This window comes from Lontra canadensis, unplaced genomic scaffold (genome assembly GCF_010015895.1).
Source record: "Lontra canadensis isolate GAN:19392208 unplaced genomic scaffold, GSC_riverotter_1.0 scaffold42, whole genome shotgun sequence".
NCBI lineage: Eukaryota > Metazoa > Chordata > Mammalia > Carnivora > Mustelidae > Lontra > Lontra canadensis.
Window position 1 is genome coordinate 2,122,546 of NW_022631036.1, and position 25,076 is coordinate 2,147,621.

The 25,076-nt window shown below is 36.4% G+C and overlaps 1 protein-coding gene across 1 annotated transcript; it reads left to right on the top strand.

The window, feature by feature from the left end:
• The first annotated feature begins 917 nt into the window (after positions 1-917).
• Positions 918-24,754, top strand: SAV1 (salvador family WW domain containing protein 1). The gene is made up of 5 exons (XM_032871159.1): positions 918-1,156; positions 3,878-4,321; positions 13,676-13,946; positions 17,140-17,283; positions 23,355-24,754. Exons 1-5 carry the CDS (start codon positions 1,063-1,065, stop codon positions 23,554-23,556), a joined length of 1,155 nt encoding a protein of 384 aa, XP_032727050.1. The 5' UTR covers positions 918-1,062; the 3' UTR covers positions 23,557-24,754.
• Positions 24,755-25,076: the final 322 nt, after the last annotated feature.

A 25,076-nucleotide genomic window follows, 5' to 3' on the forward strand; every position in this document is an offset into this window, starting at 1 on the left:
TGTTAAAAAAAAAATCTGACTGCAATATTAAATTCCAAGAGGTAATACGTGGCTATTCAATGTAACAATGAGAGTGATGACGAGATATTATGGTAACTTCGAATTTATCAAAGTAAGAGGTAGTAGAAACTCCATATTGCTTTTTCCCTCTGTTTTACCTTTATCAGAGAGACGCACCCTGGCACACAGGAGATGATCGATTTATATGTATTTAATTTGTACCGGACAGATTAATGTTTTCAAGAAAAAGAAGCATCTTCAATCATTCGTCTCCGCACTAGCCTGCGGGTTGTGGTCCTTCACTCTGCTCTAATTCTGCGTTATCAGGGACCTGAGTTTACCAGTCCAAGAAACTCCGGGAGGGACGTCCTCACTCAAGGAATGACGACGGGAACGCTTCTCCGGGGGGCGTCGTCCGCTCCCTCAAGGTCCCCGGGAAACATCTGTGGGTAGAAGGGGCTCCACTACCAGGGCGCGCGACGGCCTCCCGCACTTAGTCTGGCCGACTTGGCCCTCCGTCCTCCCCAGACCACCAAGACGCGCTTCTCCTCCGAGGAGACAGAGCGGCCGGCCCGTTAGCTGACAGCGCCGCCCCGCGACCCGCAGCCCTAGCCGCGCCCTGGAGCTGGGGTGGGGGAGGGGCGGCGGCGGCGCTCGCGCAGCGTCGAGTTTCCCAGAATTCCCAGCGGTCGCGGGGAAAGTTTACGGGACGTAGGCGGCGGCGGCGGCGGCGGTAGCGGTTACTAGGCGGCCCTCGGCAGACCATGGCCCTGGCCGGGCGTTTCTGGCCTCAGCTCACGGAGTTCTCCGGCAGCATCGCGGAGCGAGTAGCTTTCCGGGAAGGAACTGACAAGCGACTGAGCTGTGGCCGGCGCGCTTAGCGCCCCGAACATGCAGCAGTCCCTGCGGGCGACCCCGGGCTGCGGAGAGGAGGCGGCGGCGGCGGCGGCTCGGGAGGGAAGGAGGCGGCGGCGCCGGCGGAGGTGGCGGCGGGGCCGGCCGGTGCCCTTCGCGGAGCCCTAAGGAGGCTGCTTAACGCGGCCTGGGGCCTCGTCGACAAGGATGCTGTCCCGAAAGAAAACCAAAAATGAAGTATCCAAGCCCGCCGAGGTGCAGGGCAAGTACGTGAAGAAAGAGACGTCGCCTCTGCTCCGGAGTGAGTGTCGGGCGGGGCGTACCCACACCTGGCCCGAGCGGCTGCGGGGAGCCTGGCGGGCGCGCGACGCGGCTCCCCGCGGCTTTTCTTTCCTGTTGGTCTCTGTGAAATACTGTTTTCTAAAATTGTATTGTGCCCGAAGTGGTGGTCATTGTTTGAAAGCCGATGAAGCGTAAGAAACTTAGAGTAGTCCTTCCCCCGTGGGCCTCCCTGAAAATAACAAACTTTCCCGTTCTCCTCCCCCCGGGGCGGAGTGTTGTTTCATTTTGATTACTAGAAGAGGTTCTTTCGGAAACTCTTAAATTGCTGATTCCCTGATGCTACAATGGGTGAAAGTGATTTTGACTGGGGCTCGCTTCTTCCTCTTCTAGATACTTAGAGGTATGTCTTGTGTTTGCAAACATTTCGGGTGTCACCCGTCTGTGCAGGAAGTTGTGCGAACTCGGGTAGAATTCCTTAGCCCTTTTGCTGATGGTTGTAGACGTGAGAAGGTGACAGTTGACCGTCCCTTTTGTGGCCGCTCTCCAAAGCCTCATCAACAGTCTCAGATCTTAGAAAAGCGAAAATCATGTGTGTTTGGGTGTTTAAGTGAGAATTGCTTCCCGGACTCCAAAAAAAAAAAAAAAAAAAGGCGAAGTACGCAAAAATTTCTATCCTACTTCAGGAGAAATTGCCAAAAAAGTTTTTTTTTTTTTTTAACTTTAATAGTTTCTCGCTGCCTCCCCCCGCCACACTTTTCAGTTTAAGTATTTGACTCTGCTTTCTCAGCTGAATCTTTTGAATTTTTAATTCTTGCTTGTGTGTTCAGAACATTTGTGAGGTAAGGAACTAATATTTAGATGTTCATACTGCATAGTGGGCACTTTGTGTAAGTGCTCTTCTTGGAAGCTCCTACAAACCTAGTGACTTAAGCATTACTTCATTCTGTAATTGGGAAAGCTGTTCATAGAGGTTCCTAGTATTCACCCAGGATCACACAGAAAGGTGTTGAGAGCATGTTTTTTAAATAATAACTGCATCATCAGCCATAGAACAAGATGGATCAGCGGGTACATCAGTAATTAGAAAATTAATTTTTATTTTGTAAGTTTATTTAAGTAATCTCTACACCCAGTGTGGGACTCGAACTCACGACCCTGATATCAGTAGCCCCCCGTTCTTCCCACTGAGCCAGCCAGGCACCCCCTGAAAGTTGATTTCTTTTTTTAAAAGATTTATTTATTTATTTGAGAGAGAGAGAGAGTGAGCCCGAGCAAGGGGGAGGGGTGGCGGGAGAGGGAGAGCAACAGACTCTGCCGAGTGCTGACCAGAGATCTCAGGACTCTGAGATCAGGACTGAACTCAGGAGTCAGAGGCACCTGAGCCACTCGGGAGCCCCCTGAGAATTGATTTTTTTAATACCTTTTTTTATAAGCTTATTTTTCAATTATATATGTTCTTAGGTTTTCAGCTAAATTTATGATAGCTTGCAGTTTGCTGCAAATAAACTTTATTAAACATTACTTAAAATCATGAAATATGTTAGCTATAGGTTTTTTTTTTTTAAGACTTATTTATTTATTTATTTATTTGAGATGGAGAGAGCGAGTGCCAGTGAGCTCATGTTGGGGCAGAGGCAGAGGGAAGGGGGAGAGAGAATCTTAAGCAGACTCACAGAGCCCATGGTGGGGCTTGATCTCACAGCCTGTGAGATCATGACCTGAGCCAAAACCAAGAGTCCCATGCTTAACTGACTGAGCCACCCAGGAACCCCATGTAAGCCATACTTCAAAGCAAATTTATTTCTTATTAATTTATTCTTATTAATAAATTTATTCTTATTAATTTCTGTCTCAAGTTAGCTTTTGAACCTTATTAATATCAGTGCTAATATTGTATACTTAATAAATGAATGAAAGTTTCCAAATCCAATTTTTTTCATGTTACGAAGTTATTTGCTTTGTAACCTGGCATGTCTAAGCCACTTAAGTTCTGTATTCAGAAGTACTATATCCTGAAGGCCATTGTTCTACTGTTATCTTCTGTTTTGAATTATAATTACTTGTTCTTAAGGGAGCCGTAGTTTTAGGTTTGGCCTTTTTTGAACTGATTGAATATCTGTGTGCCTCTTTGAAATGAGATTTTTTTATTTTTTAATTTTCATACCTAAGTTTTTTTACTTTCCAGCATTTGATTATGTACTGGTATTACATAATTCTGAGGGGAAACCAGATTATTTTACAGTCTTTTTAAAGGAATCCACTTTTACATGTTTGGGAATAGCATTATGTTCTATTTTATATTTGAAATTGTGTTTGCTTGTAAAAGGATTTTTGGGAATTTTGAAAATGAAGTGAAATCAGCAAAACAAAATAATCTTAATTTTGTTAGGTTGTTTCTTATTTTTACACATTTATTCATGAGTATTTCATTAGCCATAATTAAGCTTACTGACATTTCATCATGTTATATATGGTGTTATGCAGAATACATTTGATTTTGATTGAGTTTACACATACCACATTCGTGCAAATTATAAAATCATTTGCCATGGGAAGGTATTAATTAGCCTTAATTTTAAAATACCCAGGTACTATCATAAATTAGAATTTTAAATTGTGTTTGCTCAAGTCCATTGAAATTTTGCATTTGGGGGTAATAGATATAAATGAACAACTTTTGAAAAAGGTAATTATTACTTACTGAAGTGGTCATTTTACTCTTTGTTTTATTTTATTGTAGATCTCATGCCTTCATTTATTCGGCATGGTCCAACAATTCCAAGACGAACTGATATCTGTCTGCCAGATTCAAGTCCTAATGCCTTTTCAGCTTCTGGAGATGGAATAGTTTCAAGAAACCAGAGTTTTCTTAGAACTCCAATTCAAAGAACACCTCATGAAATAATGAGAAGAGAAAGCAACAGATTGTCTGCACCTTCGTATCTTGCCCGGAGTCTAGCAGATGTCCCTAGGGAGTATGGCTCTTCTCAGTCATTTTTAACAGAAGTTAATTTTGCTGTTGAAAATGGAGACTCTGGTTCCCGATATTATTATTCAGATAATTATTTTGATGGTCAGAGAAGGCGCCCACTTGGAGATCGTGCACATGAAGACTATAGATATTATGAATACAACCATGATCTCTTCCAAAGAATGCCACAGAATCAGGGGAGACATGCTTCAGGTAACCTAAAATTACAAATCCTACATTAGTTTAGATTTATTAACAATTAAAAAGGTGCTTTTTTTCTGGATTTTCTTGGGAACCACACACACACTCCCAGAAAAATACTTTTCCATTTTGCTGGTTTTGTTAAGCCAGCTTACAAATAATTAGTAATCTTTGCTGAGTGAAAGAATTTTGTGCCCATTTATTTTATTAACTCATTTTATAAAAATTTAGTATTCACCCAAAGGTTATCTAGACTGTTAACCTTGAAAACCCAGAGAATTTAAGTCTACAGTTGGATTGAATCTAGGTTTAGGTTTGGTAAGATGGGAAGGTTAGGGTTTCAAAGAACCTGGACTTATACCAGAGAAAGGAAAGGGGGATGAGAAGAATTGGGCGTGGCAAAAAATACCATGGGGCAACTGCATCATTCCTCAGCTACAGCCTACACTGTTTCTATTAACAAAACTGTTTGCCTAGGTCAGTAATTATTTCCCAGGTTGGTCAAAAAGACTCAAATGGAAGTCTGTCCTTTTGTTCTTTTAGTAATAAAAATATTAGCCATACAATTTTATTTATTATTTATATTTTATTTTTTCTTAAAAGATTTTATTTATTTATTTGACAGATAGAGATCACAAGTAGGCAGAGAGGCAGGCAGAGAGAGAGAGGAGGAAGCAGACTCCCCGCTGAGCAGACAGCCTGACGAGGGGCTCGATCCCAGGACCCTGGGATCAGGACCCTGGGATCACGACCCGAGCCGAAGGCAGAGGCCTCAACCCACTGAGCCACCCGGGCGCCCCTGGCCATATAATTTTTTAAAATATGTTTGCTATATTTGCTAACTTGGGAATACTTGTACAAGGAGCAGAAGAGATAGGAGAAATGGACAGTTCTACTTTATTCCCAGAGTATTGGATTACACTAGATAAACTGAAGCAAGCTGAAAATTAAACTTTTTTATCTAATTGTTTTTTTCCTGATTAAGTTGCAGGCTTTAAATCTTGGCAGGATAAGAATAAATACATGAGACATTTGCTTTTTAACCCATGAAACTTAAAGCAAGGTGCCTTAAAAACATTTTGGAGGAGCGCGTGGGTTGCTCAAAGTGTTTTGTCTTGGGTCAGGATCTCAGGGTCAGGAGATCAAGCCCAGCATCAGGCTCCATGCTGGCTGTGGAGCCCACTTAAGTTTCTCTTTTTCTCCCTCCCTCCCTCTCTCAAAACAACAACAAACAAACAGTTTGGAGCAGGAGTGTAGAAAACATTCATTGAGTATTTGGTGGGGGTAGGGGGCAGAGGAAGAGGGAGAGAGAATCTTAAGTAGGCTCCATACCCATCGTGTCCTGACCTAGGGTTTAACTGACTGAGCCACCCAGGCACCCCCTTATTCATTTAGTATTAATCATTTATGTGTTTAGCATTTTCTCTGACATTCTTGGTGTCTGCTTTCTGGTATCTTATTTGGGGAACAAAACCAATATATGCACAGTAATCACAGAACACTGGTATTGACAGTAAGTGCAATAGGGAGTCAGAGGAGAGATCAGGGTAGGCTGGAATATTTAAGAATGATTCGTGAAAGAGGTAGGACTTGCTTTGAGCTTGGACTTTAGATTAATGGGGCAGAGAAAAGGCATTTAAATGAGGAATTTGGAATAGGCCAATGAAAACAGAGTGAATGTGTAAATCGAAGGAACTATGTAGTTTTACTAATATGAAGAAAGAAGATATGAGGTAGAATGGAGATTTGTGGTCCAGCAACAACCTGAAGGATTTAAACAGTTTGAAGTCAAACAGAAGCCATTGCAGATTTCAAAGACAAGTCATTTTATGAAAGCAGTATTTAAAGATTACTGGTTGTACTCAGGATAGATTGCTAGAGAAAAGATGACTTTGGGTACCAGTGGTATTGGAGAGGAAAGGGCAAGTCTATGGTGCTTTTAAGGGGAAAATGAAAATTATGGAGAAGTAAATCACAAGTTTTGAAAATTGAGGAATAATGGAGAATAGTTGGTAAAAGCAGCTTATTTTGTGAAAGCTGACATTGGAATCTCTTTGGGTCATAAAAGAGGAAAGGTTTTCTAGGCATAGAGAAATGAGCATGGATGAGTGTCTTTTTTTTTTTTTTTAAGTTTTTTTCCTCTTAAGTAATCTCCATGGAGTGGGGCTCGAACTCATAATGCTGAGATCAAGAGTCACATGCTCCATGGACTGAGCCAGCCAGGCACCCCAGAGCCTTTTTGTTTTTAAAGAGTGTCTAGGTTAAGAGATTAAACAGTTGCATACTTTGGTGTTTATTTTGGCTATTTATAATATTAAGTAGTTTTACCTCAGAAATGATTTGTTAACCAACCAAAACAGTAAGTTTTTAAAAATCATTTTTTAGAGTAATAACTGCTTTCTGTAGAAAATTTGCAAAAAACAGAAAAGTTTAGGGAAAGTGCCCATCAGGCCAGAGATTCATTGTATTTCAGTTATTTCCTTCATCTTTCTAATGGCCTTTTGTTTTACATTGTTATTATATACTCTGTACAGTTTTATATCCCTGCTTTTTACTTGAATGAGTTTCTTAATGTTGTATGCTACTTATGCGTTCCATTGACTTAATAATCTTCCATTTGGTGCATATTTGGTGGTTATTATTTTAAATGTTAATGAGGACCCAACTCAGGCTGCAAACATTTAGAAAGAGAAGTGGGACACATCTGTATTGATGGGACTTGGCCTCAAATGGGAAATGAGAGATAAGGAAGAGAGAAGATTCAGATAGGATTAGCATAGACATTTGGCTGAGTAAATGGTTGACTAAGTGAATGAATCCAGAGATTTCAAGTCTGGAGTCTTCAGACAATTTTGGTGGCTGATGAGTAGCAGGAATAAAAGTTTAACACAGCTTACCATAAATACAGATTGTTCTTCACACTTACTTTTATCATGTATATTTATATTTCAGATATCACTGATAACTCATTTTTTCTGCCTAAATGAAAGTATGAGGAATTAATAATGCCAAGTTAAAATATTGTTTTAAAAATTCTGGTTCACAAAGTATCATTGAGGAAATACCGCTAGAACTAAATTCCTACCAATCCTCTCTTAGAGGCAGTCTGACACTTTTTATAAGTTTAGTGACAGACTTCAAAACTTTCCAATCATGAGTTAGGGATAAATAAAATACAAGTTAATTGGATACTTTTTCAAATTTAAAAGTCATTTTAAAGAAAGATTTGTATTTATTAGAGTGGTAATATGCTTGAGAAATTTCACTTAATAGAATTACATCAGAGCATAAGATTTAATGTTTTACCTTTTAGAAAAAAACAGTTCTTTGAAGGAATCCGTTAAATGTCAGGGAAGGATTAATAACCAATAACTAACCAAGCAGAAAAGCCTATCAGCTGTCTTTTCCAGAAGGAAAAAAAATCTGAATATGAAACAATAGCTGGAAGTTTCTTGAATTCATCTTGAAAAAATTTGAAACTTACCATATTTTCAAGATTAATGCTGAAGAGAATTCAAGGAATTACAGGGAATGAGAAGGGGAAAGTAAATCTGTGGGAGGGTAAAGATGTGCCATAGATTTATTTTCACAACTTTTAAATTTTGATTATTGTTACTAAGGTAGTAAACATTAAGAATATATGAAAGAAAATAGTTTGGTAATGATTTAATGCAAGCGGTATATCCTGCCAGTTACATAGACTGGCAGAATATACCACTTGCATTAAATCATTACCAAACAGTTTATATAATATTTCAGGGGGTTTCAGGGCCTAGCGAGTTTTAGGTTTAGCTGTGAAATCTGACGTTTGACATTTTGGCCAGTGTACTGGGCAGGCACCTATTCTATGTGCCAAAGGAAGGAATTTGGCTGTTAACAGGAAGTCTTCAGTTGGAATACTAAAGGCAGAATGAATTCCTTTGTTTTGCATTTGAGTAATTTAGTTCTATACAGTTTTAAGTAATGGACTTTTAAAACTTTGATTTTTAAAGATGACTAAAGAAATCAAGTTACCAAAATCAAGCTGAAAAGTGTCAGCCTTTACAAAAACATAGAAGTAATGTTTACTCCAGGAAATGCATAATTATTTAAGGAACTCAGAATCATTTTTGAGAAGGGGTTAATAATCTTTAGGGACACAACTTTATTTGTAATATTATTTTGCAGAGGAGGAGAAAAGGTAGATCTCTTTAGATCTCTTTATCAACATCTTAATTGTAACATGGGCTATAGTGTTTAGCGCTTATTACCCTGAAGCTTGTGGACCTTCATTAGAGTTCCAGATTCCATTTTATTCTCTGTAACCACTACAAAATTAGTCAACCAGAATTTTTGAGCTTTATAGGCATAGGTTTCACAGATATCTGCCTAATTGTATGAGATTAAATTCTTCAGAGACATTTCTAGTAGTCTTGGTGGAAAGACAAAATAATACTTTATCGTTGTGTTTGGGAAATAAAGTATTTAGTTATGAATGCCTTACTTTATATAAATGGAAGGTGTTTGTGCAGTTAATCCCTACAAATGGAAGTTATTTTGAGCATTATGAATTCCACTCATTCTTTTCTGGAACTAATTGAAAAAATGGAAAACTAATTTTTTCCCTTGTATCTCAGAAACAGGTTCCTAAATTTTTCCACTGATTGAATTCAAAATTGGTAGCTTGTTTTTTCTTTTATTAGTGACAGTTCTACTTTTCTTTGAAGAATTACAGTTGATCTTTGTTAGTAATTTGATTACTTTGTTAGTAATAATTTTGTCACTTGTATACCAATTCTATGATTTTGGAAATAACTTACTTGAATTGTTTCCTCATTTGTAAATTGGTAGTGATAGTATTACCTATAGGGCTCTTTTGAATATGAAATAATACATTTGGAAAAGGGGCAGGTCAGAGGAGACATTCATAACTGTTAGTGTTCATGCCTTTTATAAGAGCATTATGTGCTCTTCTCTGCTTTTTCCAGATTTGACATGTTTGGCTGTTGAAATTTCAGTTTTCTTGCTGAACTTAGAGCAGAGGTCTCATGTGTTAGAGCTTGATGGAGTTTTATTTTTCCTGTCTTCTAGACCTATTTTATTACTAGGCATGTTTTGTTTTAAATCTCATTTTTAATTTTTTTGTATTGCACATCCTCCTCTCAATAGGTTTTATAAAATTATCCCAAATAGTTTTAAAAAATTAGTGTACATGGCACTTTCAGAAAGTGAAGGTGGAGTGTATCATGGAAAAGTTAGGAGTCATGGTTTTACATGGCATTGGTAAAGCTGATGAGCCTGTTAAGAACTTTGAGGATATCTTTGCGCCCATATCAAATTGTTGAGGTTTAATTCTGAAAAATAAGAGTTTCTACAAAGAGGTCTTTGTATTTCCTCTAAATATGAATTTCACATTTTGTCGTAGTTTAAATTTGGTGTTTGGTACCTAATACTGTTTAAATGGAGAGGTGTATGTGTTTCTAAATTTAGGCAAGTTCAGTATATGGAAGTTTGAACTTTCTAAGGAGATTAATAAAACTGTCACAACTTTAATAATCTCTAAGTTTGTACCTTTTTATTTATTTTTTACTGTAAGAGTTTTTTTTTTTTAAAGATTTTATTTATTTATTTGACAGAGATCACAGGTAGGCATAGAGACAGGCAGAGAGAGGGGTGGGGAAGCAGGCTCCCCACTGAGCAGAGAGCCCAATGCTGGCCTCAATCCCAGGACCCTGAGATCATGACTTGAGCTAAAGGCAGAGGCCTAACTCACTGAGCCACCCAGGCGCCCAAGAGTTTTTATTTTTAAAAATGTTGTATTTAGAAATCTGTTTGTATATTTCCAGGGGGACCTCTGTTGGGCAAAAAATTTATGGTTCTTATGAATAAGTCAGTACAAGTACAATGAATTGACTTTAACTTTTTTTTAAATTTCTATGTTATGGCCAGTAGTACAACATTTCTAATGATGAAAGTATGAGAAAATATAAAGCCATTGCATGCTTTAAAATGTGATTTTAAAGTTATTTGCTATGTACATGTCTTTAGTACATTGGCTTATTTCTTTTTTGTTTAAACATTTTTTCTTTAAGTACAGAAATTGCTTAAGCTACACTTATTAAATAAACCTTCAGATGCAGTTTCACAGAAGCCAAGGTCAGTTTCACCAAAAGGCTTGTTAGCTTTGTTTTTTCTATAGTTCCCATATGTTTTAGAAGTATATGCCTTTCTTTTCAAACAATACTGTGATTGTGTTTATTTTCTTTCTTGCATTTTTCTTTTTGCTAAAATAGTTCATAGATGATGTTGTATACATTCTGCTGCATCAGTTCCAGAGACACATAGTGACTAATTTCTCTTTTTGATCCTAAAATTGATGATGGGATCAGATATGAGCACAGTTCATTCATCATGAAGTTTTCCATCGGCCTTTTTACCTGTTGATTTGATAACCATTAATGATCATTGGCTAGATCCAGTATTTTATTAGGTGTTACAGAGGGTGATACTCTAATTTCTGTCATCTCTTCTCTATTAGTTGGACTTCCATAATGAAGAACTATCTCTCATCAATTATGTGGTTGCTATTCATATAAGAAAGGATAAATACTAAATCTTTCTCTTTATTACTAGTTTTTAAGATGATGAATTGGCACTCTAGCTACCTCCAAAGGTAAACAGTGGTTTTTTATTTTTAGTGTCTCTGAAGTCAAGAATGTTTTATTAACTCCAAGGTTTATTTGGATTTCGCCAGTTTTTTCATTAATGTCCGTTTTCTCTTCCAGGATCCAATCAGAGTAAGTACTACATTGCATGCAATTGTCATTTCTCCTTAGTGTCCTTTGTCTATGACAGTTGCTTAGTCTTTTTTTTTTTTTTTTTTTTTTTTTTTTTTTAAGATTTTATTTATTCAGGGCGCCTGGGTGGCTCAGTGGTTAAAGCCTCTGCCTTCGGCTCAGGTCATGATCCCAGGGTCCTGGGATCGAGTCCCACATCAGGCTCTCTGCTCAGCAGGGAGCCTGCCTCCTCCTCCTCTCTCTCTCTGCCTGCCTCTCTGCCTACTTGTGATCTGTCTGTCAAATAAATTAAAAAAAAAAAAAGATTTTATTTATTCATCTGACAGAGAGCTCACAAGCAGGCAGAGCAGCAGGCAGAGAGAGAGGGGAAAAGCAGGCTCCCTGCTGAGCAGAGAGCCCGATGCAGGGCTCGATCCCAGGACCCTGAAATCATGACTTGAGCTGAAGGCAGAGGCTTAACCCACTAACCTATGGACATAAACTAAATGAATCTTGGAATTTGGGGTGATTAGTTATACACAATTACTATTCTTATGGGAGAATAAAACAATGCAGCCAGGTTATTCTCCCTCCCGCCCTCCCCCAAATAGCATACAGTAAACGTAAGGTTTTTTTTTTTAAGGTACAGGGTTCTATGAATCTTGATATATATCTCTATCTATCTATATTGATGTAATGCCTAGACAGTTTATAGGACATTTCATTCACTCCTAAAAATTACATCATTTCTGTCCCTTTGTGTAGTAAGTGTTCTTTGGTTTATGACAACCCTCAGAGGGTTAATCCTCTGCCTTCAGCTGAGGTCATGCTCTCAGGGTCCTGAGATCAAGCCCCACATCAGGCTCTCAGCTTGGCAGGGAGCCTGCTTCCCCTCTCTCTCTCTCTCTCTGCCTGCCTCCCTGCCTACTTGTGATCTCTCTGTCAAATAAATAAATAAAATCTTTAAAAAAAAATAATGTCTTTCAAAGAGCAAACATTTTTGATTATGACAAAGTCCAATTCAATATTTGTTTCATGGATTACACTTTCAGCATCATGGTTAAGAGCTCTGCCTAATGAAAGGTCACGAAAACTTACCCTCCGTTTTCTTTTAAAAGGTTTATAGTTTTTATGTTTCACATTTAGGTATATGATCCATCTTAAGTTCATTTTTATAGAAGGTGGAAGGTATAGATTGTGATTAATTTTTTTTTGCGTATGGATGTCCAGTTGTTCCAACATCATTTGTTAGAAAACTACCCTTTCTCTATAGAATTGCCTTTTTACCTTTGTTAAAAATCTATTGATTGTGTATGTGTAGGTCTGTTTTAGGATTCTTTGTTCGATTGATCTGTCTGTCCTTTTGCCAATACCATATTGTCTTGATAACTTCTATCTTTATAGTAAGTCTTAAAAATCATGTAGTACGAGGGGCACCTGGCTGGCTCAATTGGTAGACCATGTGACTCTTGATCTTGGGATCATGAGTTTGTGCCCCACGTTGTGCATAGAAATTACTTTAAAAAATCAGGGGCGCCTGGGTGGCTCAGTGGGTTAAGCCGCTGCCTTCGGCTCAGGTCATGATCCCAGGGTCCTGGGATCGAGCCCCACATCGGGCTCTCTGCTCGGCGGGGAGCCTGCTTCCTCCTCTCTCTCTGTCTGCCTCTCTGCCTACTTGTGATCTCTGTCTGTCAAATAAATAAATAAAATCTTTAAAAAAAAAAAAAAAAAATCAGGCAGCATGAATCCTCCAACTTTATTCTTATTTTTAAAAATGTTTTGGCTTCTCTAGTTCTGCCTTTCCATATACATTTTAGAGCCCAACTGTTTCTGTCTATACCTATAAACTCCTGCTAGAATTTTGATTGGAATTATCTTAAACTTAAAGGTCATTTCAGGAAGAATTGGCATCTTAACTATGTTGAGTCTTCCAATCCATTAACATGGTAGGTTCTTTTAATTCTTTCATCACTGTTTTATAGTTTTCAGCATACAGATTCTGTACATAATTTGTTTTCCATATTTTGTTTTATTTATATGTAAGTATTTGATTTTTTGGAGCTATAATAAGTGGTATAATTTGTTTCCAGTTGTTGTTAGTATGCAAATACTTAATTGATTTTTATATGTTAACCTTATATGTTGCATCCCTGATAAAGTTACTTAATGATTCTCGGGGACAGCTAGATTATATTTAAATTATAAACTGGACAGTTTTACAAGTTGGTTTTTATTTTTTTATTTTTTTCAGTTTTAGGTGAAATGTCAAATCTTAAATCTTGAATGTGGTGAAATTTTATTTTCTTCACTTTTCTTTAAGCAGTATCCGTATTTAGTAGCTTTGCTAATAGTTAAATGTTTGTGTAGCCTGGTGATAGAGGCATCAACCAAAACTAATTTCAGAGAGGGAGTCTTGTTCCTCCTCCTTTTTGTAATTAAATTTTAGTAATACTGGCTAGTTTTATGAAAATTCTTACTTATAATTATAAAATCATGAATTTTAACAGAAGAGTATAATTAGGATAGTTAATTTTGTGACTGTTTCACGGATACCATAATTTTTAGCTTTGAATAATTGTTCTAGTTCTTCTTTTTCTATCTTTCTCCTCAGGTATTGGGAGAGTTGCTGCTACATCTTTAGGAAATTTAACTAACCATGGTTCTGAAGATTTACCTCTTCCTCCTGGCTGGTCTGTGGACTGGACAATGAGAGGGAGAAAATATTACATAGATCACAACACAAATACAACTCACTGGAGCCATCCTCTTGAGCGAGAAGGACTTCCTCCAGGATGGGAGCGAGTTGAGTCATCAGAATTCGGAACCTATTATGTAGATCACACAAATAAGAAAGCTCAATATAGGCATCCCTGTGCTCCTAGGTATAGTATCAATTTTATTTTCAACTTTTTGTTTTGAGATTTTCTAATGTTAGATTTTGAGCTCATATTTTCATCAAAGAGAAAGGCACCCTAAAGTTTGATATTTGAAGGCTTATGACATTTTTCTTTGAATTTGTATTTAGTAATGATTTGGTAAATACATTTTAGTAATAATTAAAAAGAACTTGTTAAAACAACCTCAAAAATACAATCAGTATTCATATGATCAGATTCTGTTTTAATATACCAGAATGTTTTTTATTGTAGATACCCAGAAATTGAAATAATTAAAACCTCTGTCTCTTTCCATTTAAATTTCTATAAATAATACAGACCTCCCTCCTAATTTGTCAAAACATACTTCTGAATTATAGCATCTTTCTGTTTTATTCAATTTCTGACTTTTAATGTTCTGTTTCTTACTGTTGCCAGGCAAGAAAGTGAAAATTGGAACTGTACAAAATATCCCAGATGTGTTCAGTAAATGTAACCAGTGATCCTTTGGGCTTATCAGTAGGTCTCAGTATGTCCAGATTTTTAGCCCTGTGAATATTGTAGCCAGTTGTCATGTGTAGCTATTGAGCACTTGAAAGGTGGTTAATCCAAATTGCGGTGTGCTGTATACGTAAATGTAAAATACACAGGATTTCCAAGTACATAAAAAAACTAGTACCAGCTTAGTCATGAAATTACAAATAAATTCCTGTTAACTACCTCTGAGCCATAAGATTTAAAATGGGTAGAATATCATCAGCATGTTGATAGGTGTTCTTAGTATCATTTAGCATAATACGATCTTCAGTTATAGCAGACTTCTGCATTTTTTAAAACCATTAAAATTGTTATGAAAATACACTTTAATATTACCACCTAGAAAACTAAGCTTTATCATTATTGTGTCATTTTATTTACTTTTTTTTTAAGATTTTATTTATTATTTATTTGACAGAGATCACAAGTAGGCAGAGAGGCAGGCAGAGAGAGAGGAAGGGAAGCAGGCTCGGTGCCAAGCAGAGAGCCCAATGCGGGGCTCGATCCCAGGACCCTGGGATCATGACCTGAGCCAAGGCAGAGGCTTTAACCCACTGAGCCACCCAGGTGCCCCTATTGTGTCATTTTACATATTTAGATTTATTCATTCAACTTGGAAAAGTTTCTTTTCCCAGTGATTCCATTTAGTGATATTCAGTCAGTGTTAATTGAACAGCTGAACTTGTCACCACTTCAAAAGAGCCAGACCAACTTCTCTGCCTGTGTTAGGCTCTGGTTTCTTTGCCTACTCTCTAAACCATTTCAGGCAAGCTGCTGGCCTCCAGTTTCAGGCCTGTGACCTGGGAGTAATTTAGAGTCCTCCTCTGACCTGATCACAGTTCCCATCAAGGGCAGGGATGAATTTCACTTACCCTGCTGTATCCCAGCATCCAACACACAGGCAGGTACATAGTGGGAGTGCAGCCAGGTGTTTGCTGACAAAGAATGATGGAAAATGCAAAAAGAAAAAAAGAAAAAAAAAGAACTAAACATGATTACAGATTGCTCACCAGGTGGCAGAAGACTTTGTGGTCCAGACAACCAGATTTGAGAGTATATTGAGCTGACTTTTCTGTTTATCATTAGTAACCTTACATTATTATAGAATTGTTACAGTTTACAAGGCGTTTTCACAATTTGCTACTCTTACCAGCTCTGTAGACATTAAACCGGAGAGAACAAACATCTTTCTTAAACTCACATAGATAGTATTAATAACTATTTTTGATTGTCTCTATTATGCTAATCCTTGTACAGAACACTTGACTTACTAGCTCATTTATTGTTGAGAAGAATCATCTTTGGTATGAATTTATTCCAATTTTACAAATAAGTCTGAAGCTTAGAGAAGTGAAGCAGTTTTGCCCACATTCATATAACTTGTGAAGTAGCCAAACTGAGGTTAAAAACCTTAGGCCTGACTTCAAAGCCTCAGTTCTTTCCCACCCATGAGTAGTGCTGTCAAAGGATATTTCACTTTGTACCTACTTAGTACTTACTTATGAAAGGAGAGAGAAGTGTAAAATTGCAGTGCCATCTGGACATTGATCTTTAAATTGTTAATCACAGCCTAACAATTATTTTAATCCTAGTTTAGTATTGCAGTGACCTTTTCTGATACACACATAAATATTGATGTTTGGAGCAGGCCCTTCCGGTTTTGTCTCCTGTTCTGGAATAGATCATTTGGCCTTCCAAATTTCAGTCTTTAGGCTTCAAGTGGTTCAGTGCTTTTTTCCTTAGCATTTTTCCCATATAACTGCCTCCTCCTCTTGATATTCTCTCTGTCCCACCGGTTAGGCTATTAGAACTAATTAAAAGCATGGTCTGTTTTTTCTTTTTGTTTTAAGTCTCTGTGATTTAAAATAGGTTCTAGTCAACTCTAACTCAACTCTCACATATGCTCTCATAAGTTGGTAAAAGCAGAAAATAGTTAATGTGGATAATTCAATCACAGTTCTCATTCCCAGTGTACTACATACTCCAAATCCCCTTTTCAGCCTACCGGAGGGAAAAAGCATCCATTCTCATTTTGAGAGAAACTGTCAACCTTTCCAGTATAAATTTACAGCTAATTACTAGTTATTACTGAAAATTATTATTTAAGTTTTAAGCCCCAGTATAAAGGTAATAATTAGCTCCAAATTTTGTATAGCTTCCTTTTAAGTTCCTTGAAAAGAATAAATACCACACAGAAGAAATCTCTTAAAAATATGTAAAGATTTTGGGCACCTGTGTGGCTCAGTTGGTTAAGTGTCTGACTGGCTCAAGTCATGATTTCTGGCTTCTGGGATTAAGCCCCACTTTGGGCTCCCTCCTTAGGGGCGAGTCTGCTTATCCCTCTCCCTCTTCCCCTCCTCCCAGTTGTCCTCTCTCTCTCTCTCTCAGTGTCTCAAATAAAATCCTAAAAAAAAATTTGTAAATATTTAATTTGGGTTGATATTCATCACTAGTGACCTACTAGTTTCCAGAAGGTGTATTTTACTTCACCTTATGGTGTGGTTAAAAAAAGTCAGACTTCTGTGTTTTTTTAGGTGGTAGAAGGAGTTCAGTTTGGGCAAGAGGCACATTGGAAAACATTTAAATATTATTTGTTCTTTACAATTTCCTGTTTAGATTTAGAGTCTTTATCCTGATGAATGTTGATTGTCTTTTTTTTTAGTGTACCTCGGTATGACCAACCCCCTCCTGTCACATATCAGCCACAGCAAACCGAAAGAAATCAGTCCCTTCTGGTACCTGCAAATCCATATCACACTGCAGAAATTCCTGACTGGCTTCAGGTTTATGCTCGAGCCCCTGTGAAGTAAGTGAATTTATGACATAGTTTTGTTGAAGGGTAAGTGGAACCAAAGTCTCTGGGCTGCTTAACCCACGTAGCACTGTGTTTTTTCTCTTAATATTGGGCTTCTAAAAATTCTTTTACTTGAGGAAGGTTTATCACAGCTTATAAAGTTTGAAAATCATTGATTAGAAATGTAAGTTCTGCAAACATTGACTGATTGTTCACTTTCTTTGTATGGAGACCTGTGTTATATTAGGGATATAATAAGCTTATGTCCTCGTAGGGGAGATTAACTTGTAAATAAGTGATACATACCGTGTGATAAAAGGACAGACCCAAGGAAATCCAAGATACAAGGATGAAGCAACAGGACACAGGGGTGTTGAAATAATACAGGTAGTGGCTGCAAGTTCTGGGATGAGATGATTTGAGTTCACGGATACCTTTTAGCTGTGTAACCCCTTGCAGCCCTTAACTTGGTTTTGTCTTCTGTAAATTGGGGGTAGGAATAGTGCTTACTCTTAAGGTTATTAGGAATTCAGTAAAATAGTGCATCTAAAGTATTTTTATGATAATACCTTGCAGAGAGTTTAGTAAAGGTGATGATGATGATTCTTGGGGGTAGAGGTATAGAATAGTGGTCAAGATCACTCAGGAAGGAAACGGAGTCTGATTTCTAGCTTCATCACCTGCATACTGAATGATCTTGAGCAAGTCACTGAACTTAGATCCAAGTTTTTTTCCTCTCTACTGAGCTATGGGGGTTAAGTGATCATGCATTTTCAAGCACATGGCATGGTGAGTGCTTTGCATAAGCACTTACTAGGGCTTCTTATGATATGACTGGAACAAGGAAAGCTCCACTGAAGAAGAAAATACATGGGCTAGTTTTTAAAGATGACTGTGAATTTGCCAGGCTCATTGAGGATATTTACTGGGTGACATAGTAGGCACTATTCTTGAAATAAAATCATGAATAAATGAAAGCTGCCTCAAAGAACTTTTCTTTTCTGGGAAAACAGAAGTAAATACTCAGATCAATAACCCAACATGATAAAGCTTAGTAACACTGGTATATACAAAGTGCCATGGTTTCAGAAAAGAGTTTTTGAAAGCAAATAGTTATTGATTATCCAGTGCTTCCTGTTTGTATCTTATGATGCTAAACTTTTTACATATGTTATCTCATATAATCTTTCCAAAAGCCATTTTACAGGTTAAAAAAAAATGGAGGCTCTATCTTTGCTAAGAAAATACAACTATTAAGTGGTAGATTTTGAACCTTTATCTCCAGTTTCAAGGATCATACTCTTAAGTTTTGTCATTAATAACTTATTTAATAAATATATACTGAGCAGCTATTAAATTCTTGTTAAACTTTGCTAGGCATTTCATATATGATTGCATATACTTTTAACAACTTTGTAAGGTAATATTTAGTTCCTGGTTTTTGTAGCCTTACTCTTTCTTTTTTGTATTTCAGAAACCAAATAGCATAAAATTTAATAGCATAAAATAGCCCAAAGAAGAGTTTTAAATAGTTTAAGATGATTGGACAGTGAATTTGGGAAAAAAATTAAATCTTTGATATTTTAAAAAAAAAAGAATGTAAAACCTTTCATATATACTTTTTTGAAATAGTAACTCTTTTCCATAATTTTAAAGGATGATCATTGAAACAAAATTTGCAAGGGTTTAAGCCAACTCTGATCTAAATTTTTTTACCATATTATGTATTTACCAACTGTGTGTGTAAGTGGCAGGGAAAGGGCTTATATGTATGCCTTTAGCCTAGTGATTTTAGAAGTTATTTTTCTTGCTTAGAGCCATTTGTTATTATTAGCTTCTTTTCAGGCTTTTAATTTGAATGGTTGGTTACCTCAAGGATATGTGTCATAATTATTTGATTATGATTCACTTATTTAGGCCAGATTAACATTCTTATAAAGCTAATGGTCATTTACTATGAATTATTTATTAATTTTTGGCCAATGTAAACATTCTTCTCAGTCTGCAAATTCACAGTTGTTAATCTTTGGTCTGATGTGGAGACAAAACCATTTTCCAGGGTTCTAGTCCCAAAGCATTGGTTCTTCTTTTCCAAGTCAAATTTAAAACCTGACACTTAATTTTTAAAAAGATTTTAATTATAGATATTATTTTGCAAGATATAAACCATGATTTTCAAAAGTTTCATTTTGGTTTATTTGAAATTAGGTACACATTTATCCATAGACATTTACCTTGGTTTGGTGTCTGGGATAACCCATGGCAGCCTCTTTATCTGATCCTATCCATACAGTATGGGAATGGAGTAAGGAATGAGAGCAGATGGACTTTTCAAACCCGTTTTCCATCTCTTCTTTCACTCTTGATGCCACTTGATCTACCAGTATGTGTAGTCTTTGTTCATATACTGATTTTACGCCATATATAATATGTATGTTTACATTTTCCGTAAATCTGGAACAATATTTGCCCAACTGTTAAATTTTCTTATTTCTGGGAGTTGGTAAGATTGAGGAGGGTAATTCTTTCTACTTTATAATCATCATTAGAGATAACATAAAAGCTTTCCTTTTTGGGGAAAAAGATCATACTTAAATGGAATTCCTTGCTGCTTATGAAAGAACAGACTCCCAAAGATTATAGCCCTTTTCACTCTGGTTCTGTGAGCTAGCTTTATAATTTTAGAAATGAGCAACTTAGTTTTTTTTTCCAGATAGGTCAGGACTCTCAAAATGAGCCAGACTGAAACAAGAGCAGGTACTTCTTTACTGCTTAAAAACTTAAAACGAGAGGTTTAGGTATGTGTTGCTTTTTAGTTGGTCCAAAATTTTTGTCTCTAAAGAAGGTGGAAATGGTTAATATTGTTATCAACAAAGGATGAGCTGTTATTTATGAAGTAGATAATGAAGAATCATTTACTTAACAAAAAGAAGAGTTTTAGTCAAAAAACTAGCATGTTTTTTCCTTTTGCTAAAAATTGCCAATCTTCTAAGTTCCTGAAATTTTAAAATTTTAAAATTCTGTCTCTTTTTACATATACTTCCAAACTTGACTTAGATTATATTCTAAATTTTTATTTATGAATTTAAGTAAAGCTTAAATTTTAATGTTCCTGAAGCTGCTCACAAAAGTCTGTAATGCATCATAAAACTGTAGTCAAGCTGAACTACAGAATAAATGATAAGGTTAGTATACAATGGGAAAAAGACCATCAAGAATGTATTTATTTCATACACACACACCCCAGCATCAGTCCCCAACAGTGCTGTGGCATGGATTGTATTTTACTCCTATGGCTTGGCAGTCTTGCAGCGTCACCATTACCCTAGCTCTGGGTGAAGGCAGAAAGGAAGAGTGGGCACACTGTTACAGGAGGCAGGCATGGGGAAGGGACTTAGGCTGCATCGTGATCGCTGGAGCTGGAAATAGCAGCACTTTGGCTCCTTAAAGACTGCATCCACTGAAGTGTGAACACATTATTTGTAGGATTATAGCAATTGATGTTTGCATATATGGGCTATTTATAAGTAGAATACTGCCCTAGGAAAAATAGCTTAAGTGCTACAATAAGCATAGGCTACTGAAATAGTTTATAGTCTATTTTCTGAATGATTTACCTGTGTGTTTATATGTGTATTTTAAAGATTTTATGTATGAGAGTGTGCACATGAGCACATGAGTGGTGGGGAGGGAAGAGGGAGAAGCAGACTTCCTGCTGAGCAGGGAGCCCTAGGCAGTACTCAGTCCCAGCACCCTGAGATCATGAAGGCAGATGCTTAACCAGCTGAACCACCCAGGTCCCCCACCTGTATATATATATATTTTAAAAAGATTTATTTATTTGAGAGAGTGAGCACATGGTGGGAGGAGCAGAGGGAGAGGGAGACAAGCAGACTCCCCACTGAGCAGGTAGCCCAACATCAGGGCTCAGTCCCAGGACCCTGAGATCATGACCTGGGTCCAGATCAAGAGTCTGATGACACTTAACCATCTGAGCCATCCAGGCATCCCTACCTGTATATTTAAACGTTAAGTGACTAAAAATTAAACCTGGGGAATCAGATGATTTGTCTAGTTAAGAAGAAAAGAATGGGAATTTTACATTTCTCCTAAAAAAAGAAAACAAAACAAGCATATCAGGAAGTATTACATGAGAAGGGAAGTAATTCCGTAAAAATGGCAGGGGCAAGATTTTGGAAGGCACATGGGTACCTTTCAGACTTTTCTCATCTGTACCCTTCTAGAACGTGTTTTCTTCGTCCCAACGAATTTTCTGTAATTTTCTGATTTTTTTGCTTCTACCCTTAATCCTATTTTTGATGCTAAATGCTGTGCTTGGGAAATGAGAAAATTGCCTGAAGCTTTTTTTTTTTCCTTTTTATAAAACTTGAATGCTTATACAGAATGATGTTCATATCTTAAAACCAGTATGATATTTACCAATTAATCTTCTCTCTTTTTCCTTGCTAGAAAGCACAGATGATAAATAAGCTTTAATTTTCTTATAGTTCAACTGGCATAAATTAAGCATTTTGAATCAGTTGACATTGCTGAAATGCCCATTAGCTATGGAATTCTGACTCTAGAGGATTAAGATTTTTTGCTAGGAATAAGGAACTTGTTTCAAACAAATAAGATCTTAAGCTACATGAATAGCAGAGGTTCTAGGGAACAAAACTGTTACTTCATAGAGGCTCATTGAGTACTTCTTATGGCATCTCTAATTTATATTGGAGTTTCCCACTAAAGAGAATATAAAGCTTTCTACCAAATATACCTATTAATAGATTGTGGCACTTGAGTAATTAAGGCGGTAAATTTGGTATCCAACAAGATATATTTATCTTGTGGTCCTGCATATTATGCTCCTGGTATTCTGGTTACATGTACCCAAGTTGTACAGAAATAGAAGTCAATGTGCCAGGCACAATCTGGCTGTTCATTGTTTGTTTACTCTTTCCCTTTTAAAAAAACATTTAAAAAATATATTAGAGGATCCTTTTGGAATAAATGTTAAATGAATTACCAAAGTATCATGGGTAGGAAATACCATAAATGACTATTAAAAATAAATTTACTAGAATTTACAAAGCTCCTGATTAGATCTGTAATATTTGAGAAGGGCAGTTTCAAAATCATACAGGTATATGACCTGCTGTCGTTCAAGTTCTTTATCTAATCTCAGCATTCAAAACTACTACACTGAAGTAATTTGGTCGATAACTCTGCCTTTTCATTTTTTGGTCACTAAACAGTTTTGCAAGAAATATATGGCCTCTTTAGATTTAGTTTTGTGATCTGTAAGATGGAAAAATTAGATCAGAGTTATGTCTTCAGGCCTTTCAGTTCAGAGTGTAAATTACTCCTTTTTGTTGCATACTTCTGTCAGTATGGGATCATCTTACCATTGAAGGAGGACTAAAAGGCCTTCTGAGATGTATATAAATACAAGCGAACATGAGTCCTTCCCCACATACTTCTACAGTCTACTCACTCTCATTTTGAAAAGAACTTATTCTTCCCTTTCTGCTTGATTTTGTTTTAATACTGTATACTCAACCTCAGGAAAAGAGCTCATGAATGATGGTTCCTGTTCATTCCTCTTTTATTTAGTTCCTTGTCTGCTATAGTGAACAGCATTCCTCGGAAAGTTTTGTCAACGCTAATAACACAAGTGACTTTGCCCATTTTTGTGTATTGTCTTTGGGGATAATATGGTCTAAAGTATTCTTAACTTTTTGACAGTTAAACTTTAGGTGAACTTATGAATAAGCATAGAATATGTATTCTTCTGAAATTATAGAACCACAGTGGTTTGAAATCTGTGTTCATTGTTGTCTAATGTTAATAGTACAATAATTGATAGAGAAATTATTTTTTCAATTGAAATGAAGTATCCGCAGTTCTCTCCCTAAAAAAGTAGTATATTTAAGTAAGTTAACAACTCCGTTATTTTTAATTAAAGCTTTATGGTTTGTTTAGATATAATAAAATTGATCTTTATAAAAATAGATCAGTTTGTTGCTATAAATACATATTTATGTATGTGTTGTGAACATATGCATGATTATGTTTTAAAACAGATATGACCACATTCTGAAGTGGGAACTCTTCCAGCTGGCTGACCTGGATACATACCAGGGAATGCTAAAGTTGCTTTTCATGAAAGAACTGGAACAGATTGTTAAAATGTATGAAGCCTACAGACAGGCTCTTCTCACAGAATTGGAAAACCGCAAGCAGAGACAGCAGTGGTATGCCCAGCAACATGGCAAGAATTTTTAAGTTAATTTTTTAAAAATAAAATTTAAGTTTTGTAAGGGCTTTAAAATATTTTCTCAGATAAAAAACTGCAAACAAATACTTTGGTTAATAAAGGCAGCTTTTTGGAAATTATAAAATTCTAATTTTACATGTATTTTGTTATTAAAAATATTTTATTGAGCAAAAAAATTATTATCATTTTAAGAGCCAACACACCAAACACTTCTAAATGCTATATATTAGAAACTGCTTTGAATATTCTCAGTGGAGAAAAATGCAGCAAGAAATGTCTCATTATAACCAGATATTAAATAGGATCACTTGGTAAACTTGTACAGTAGCAGTATCTTTCTTTAAAAAATGGAGAACCTATGCAGTATTTAAAAAAAAAAAAAAAAAGATGTGTATTGCTTTCATGTGGAATAGTACCTGGAATCAGGTGGTTTAAATGTTACCATTGTGCAGTTCAAAACACAAAATGGGATTTGGGACCTTAATTGTGATAAATGTAAGTATATAACGTATAGGGTTCCCTTCCAAAACATAAAGAACCCCTTTAAAATGAGAACATATTTTTTGGTATGAAAGGATAAAAGGCCTTTAATTTTTTAGGAACAAATGTAGGCACTAAAGTCTTAGCTTGTATGGGAAAGCTGTGTACAGCACTCAAAAGTTGCTGTCATTTCCTTACTTTTGACCGGGGCTCTTAAAGCATTTAGTAGCGTGGCTCTAATGAGACAGTGGAGGGTTCCCAACAGCATATGGCACACTGCCATCCCAGCAGATTGGGTTGAGCTGCCAAAAATGACAATCAGGGATTCATTAAGAAATCTTGGTCATTAAATTGATTTTATGTATTTTTTATCTTCTAAGGATTTTTCACAGAACTTTAAAACCTACCATTTTCCTCCCACTTCTTTTCCTTTTAATAGTTAAGACATTGTTCATAATTAGTGCAGTACAATTGATGACAGAAAAATTTATGGCACTTTTAGCCTATAAATCTCTAGAATTCTGTGAATTTCAACATTATTTGAAGTAGCTCTTCAGTTACATTTACATGTATTGTAAATATGTAAATATATTTTTAGTTTAGGTAATCTTTGAAAGTACAGAGCACTCCCAGTTATCAGTGAGTTTGAATTCATAAAATGTTGAAAATGTTAAATGTTTGATTTTATATAACAAGCTTATTAAATATATTTTTGTGGAAACTAAATGCGTCATGTTTTAATCCATGCTTTTACATAGTGGTTTTTCCATTCAGAAGGTCCAAAAGCAAAGGATGCAGTGTATAATGAAAGGATATTGAAAAATGAAAATAAGCTGGTAGAATTTTATCAGTTGGAAAAGTTATTTCTCAGAGCATGTAATCAAACTTTCTAGGATGTAAGCTTATATGTCTTATGAACTCTCACATACTCTTCTATCTTAATCATTCTTTCCTGTTACTCATTACCTTTGTATTACTGTTTAATTTAAACCTGGCTAAGCCATTCCTAAGGAAGTTAGAAATTACTATTTTAGAGCTCCCAGATTAT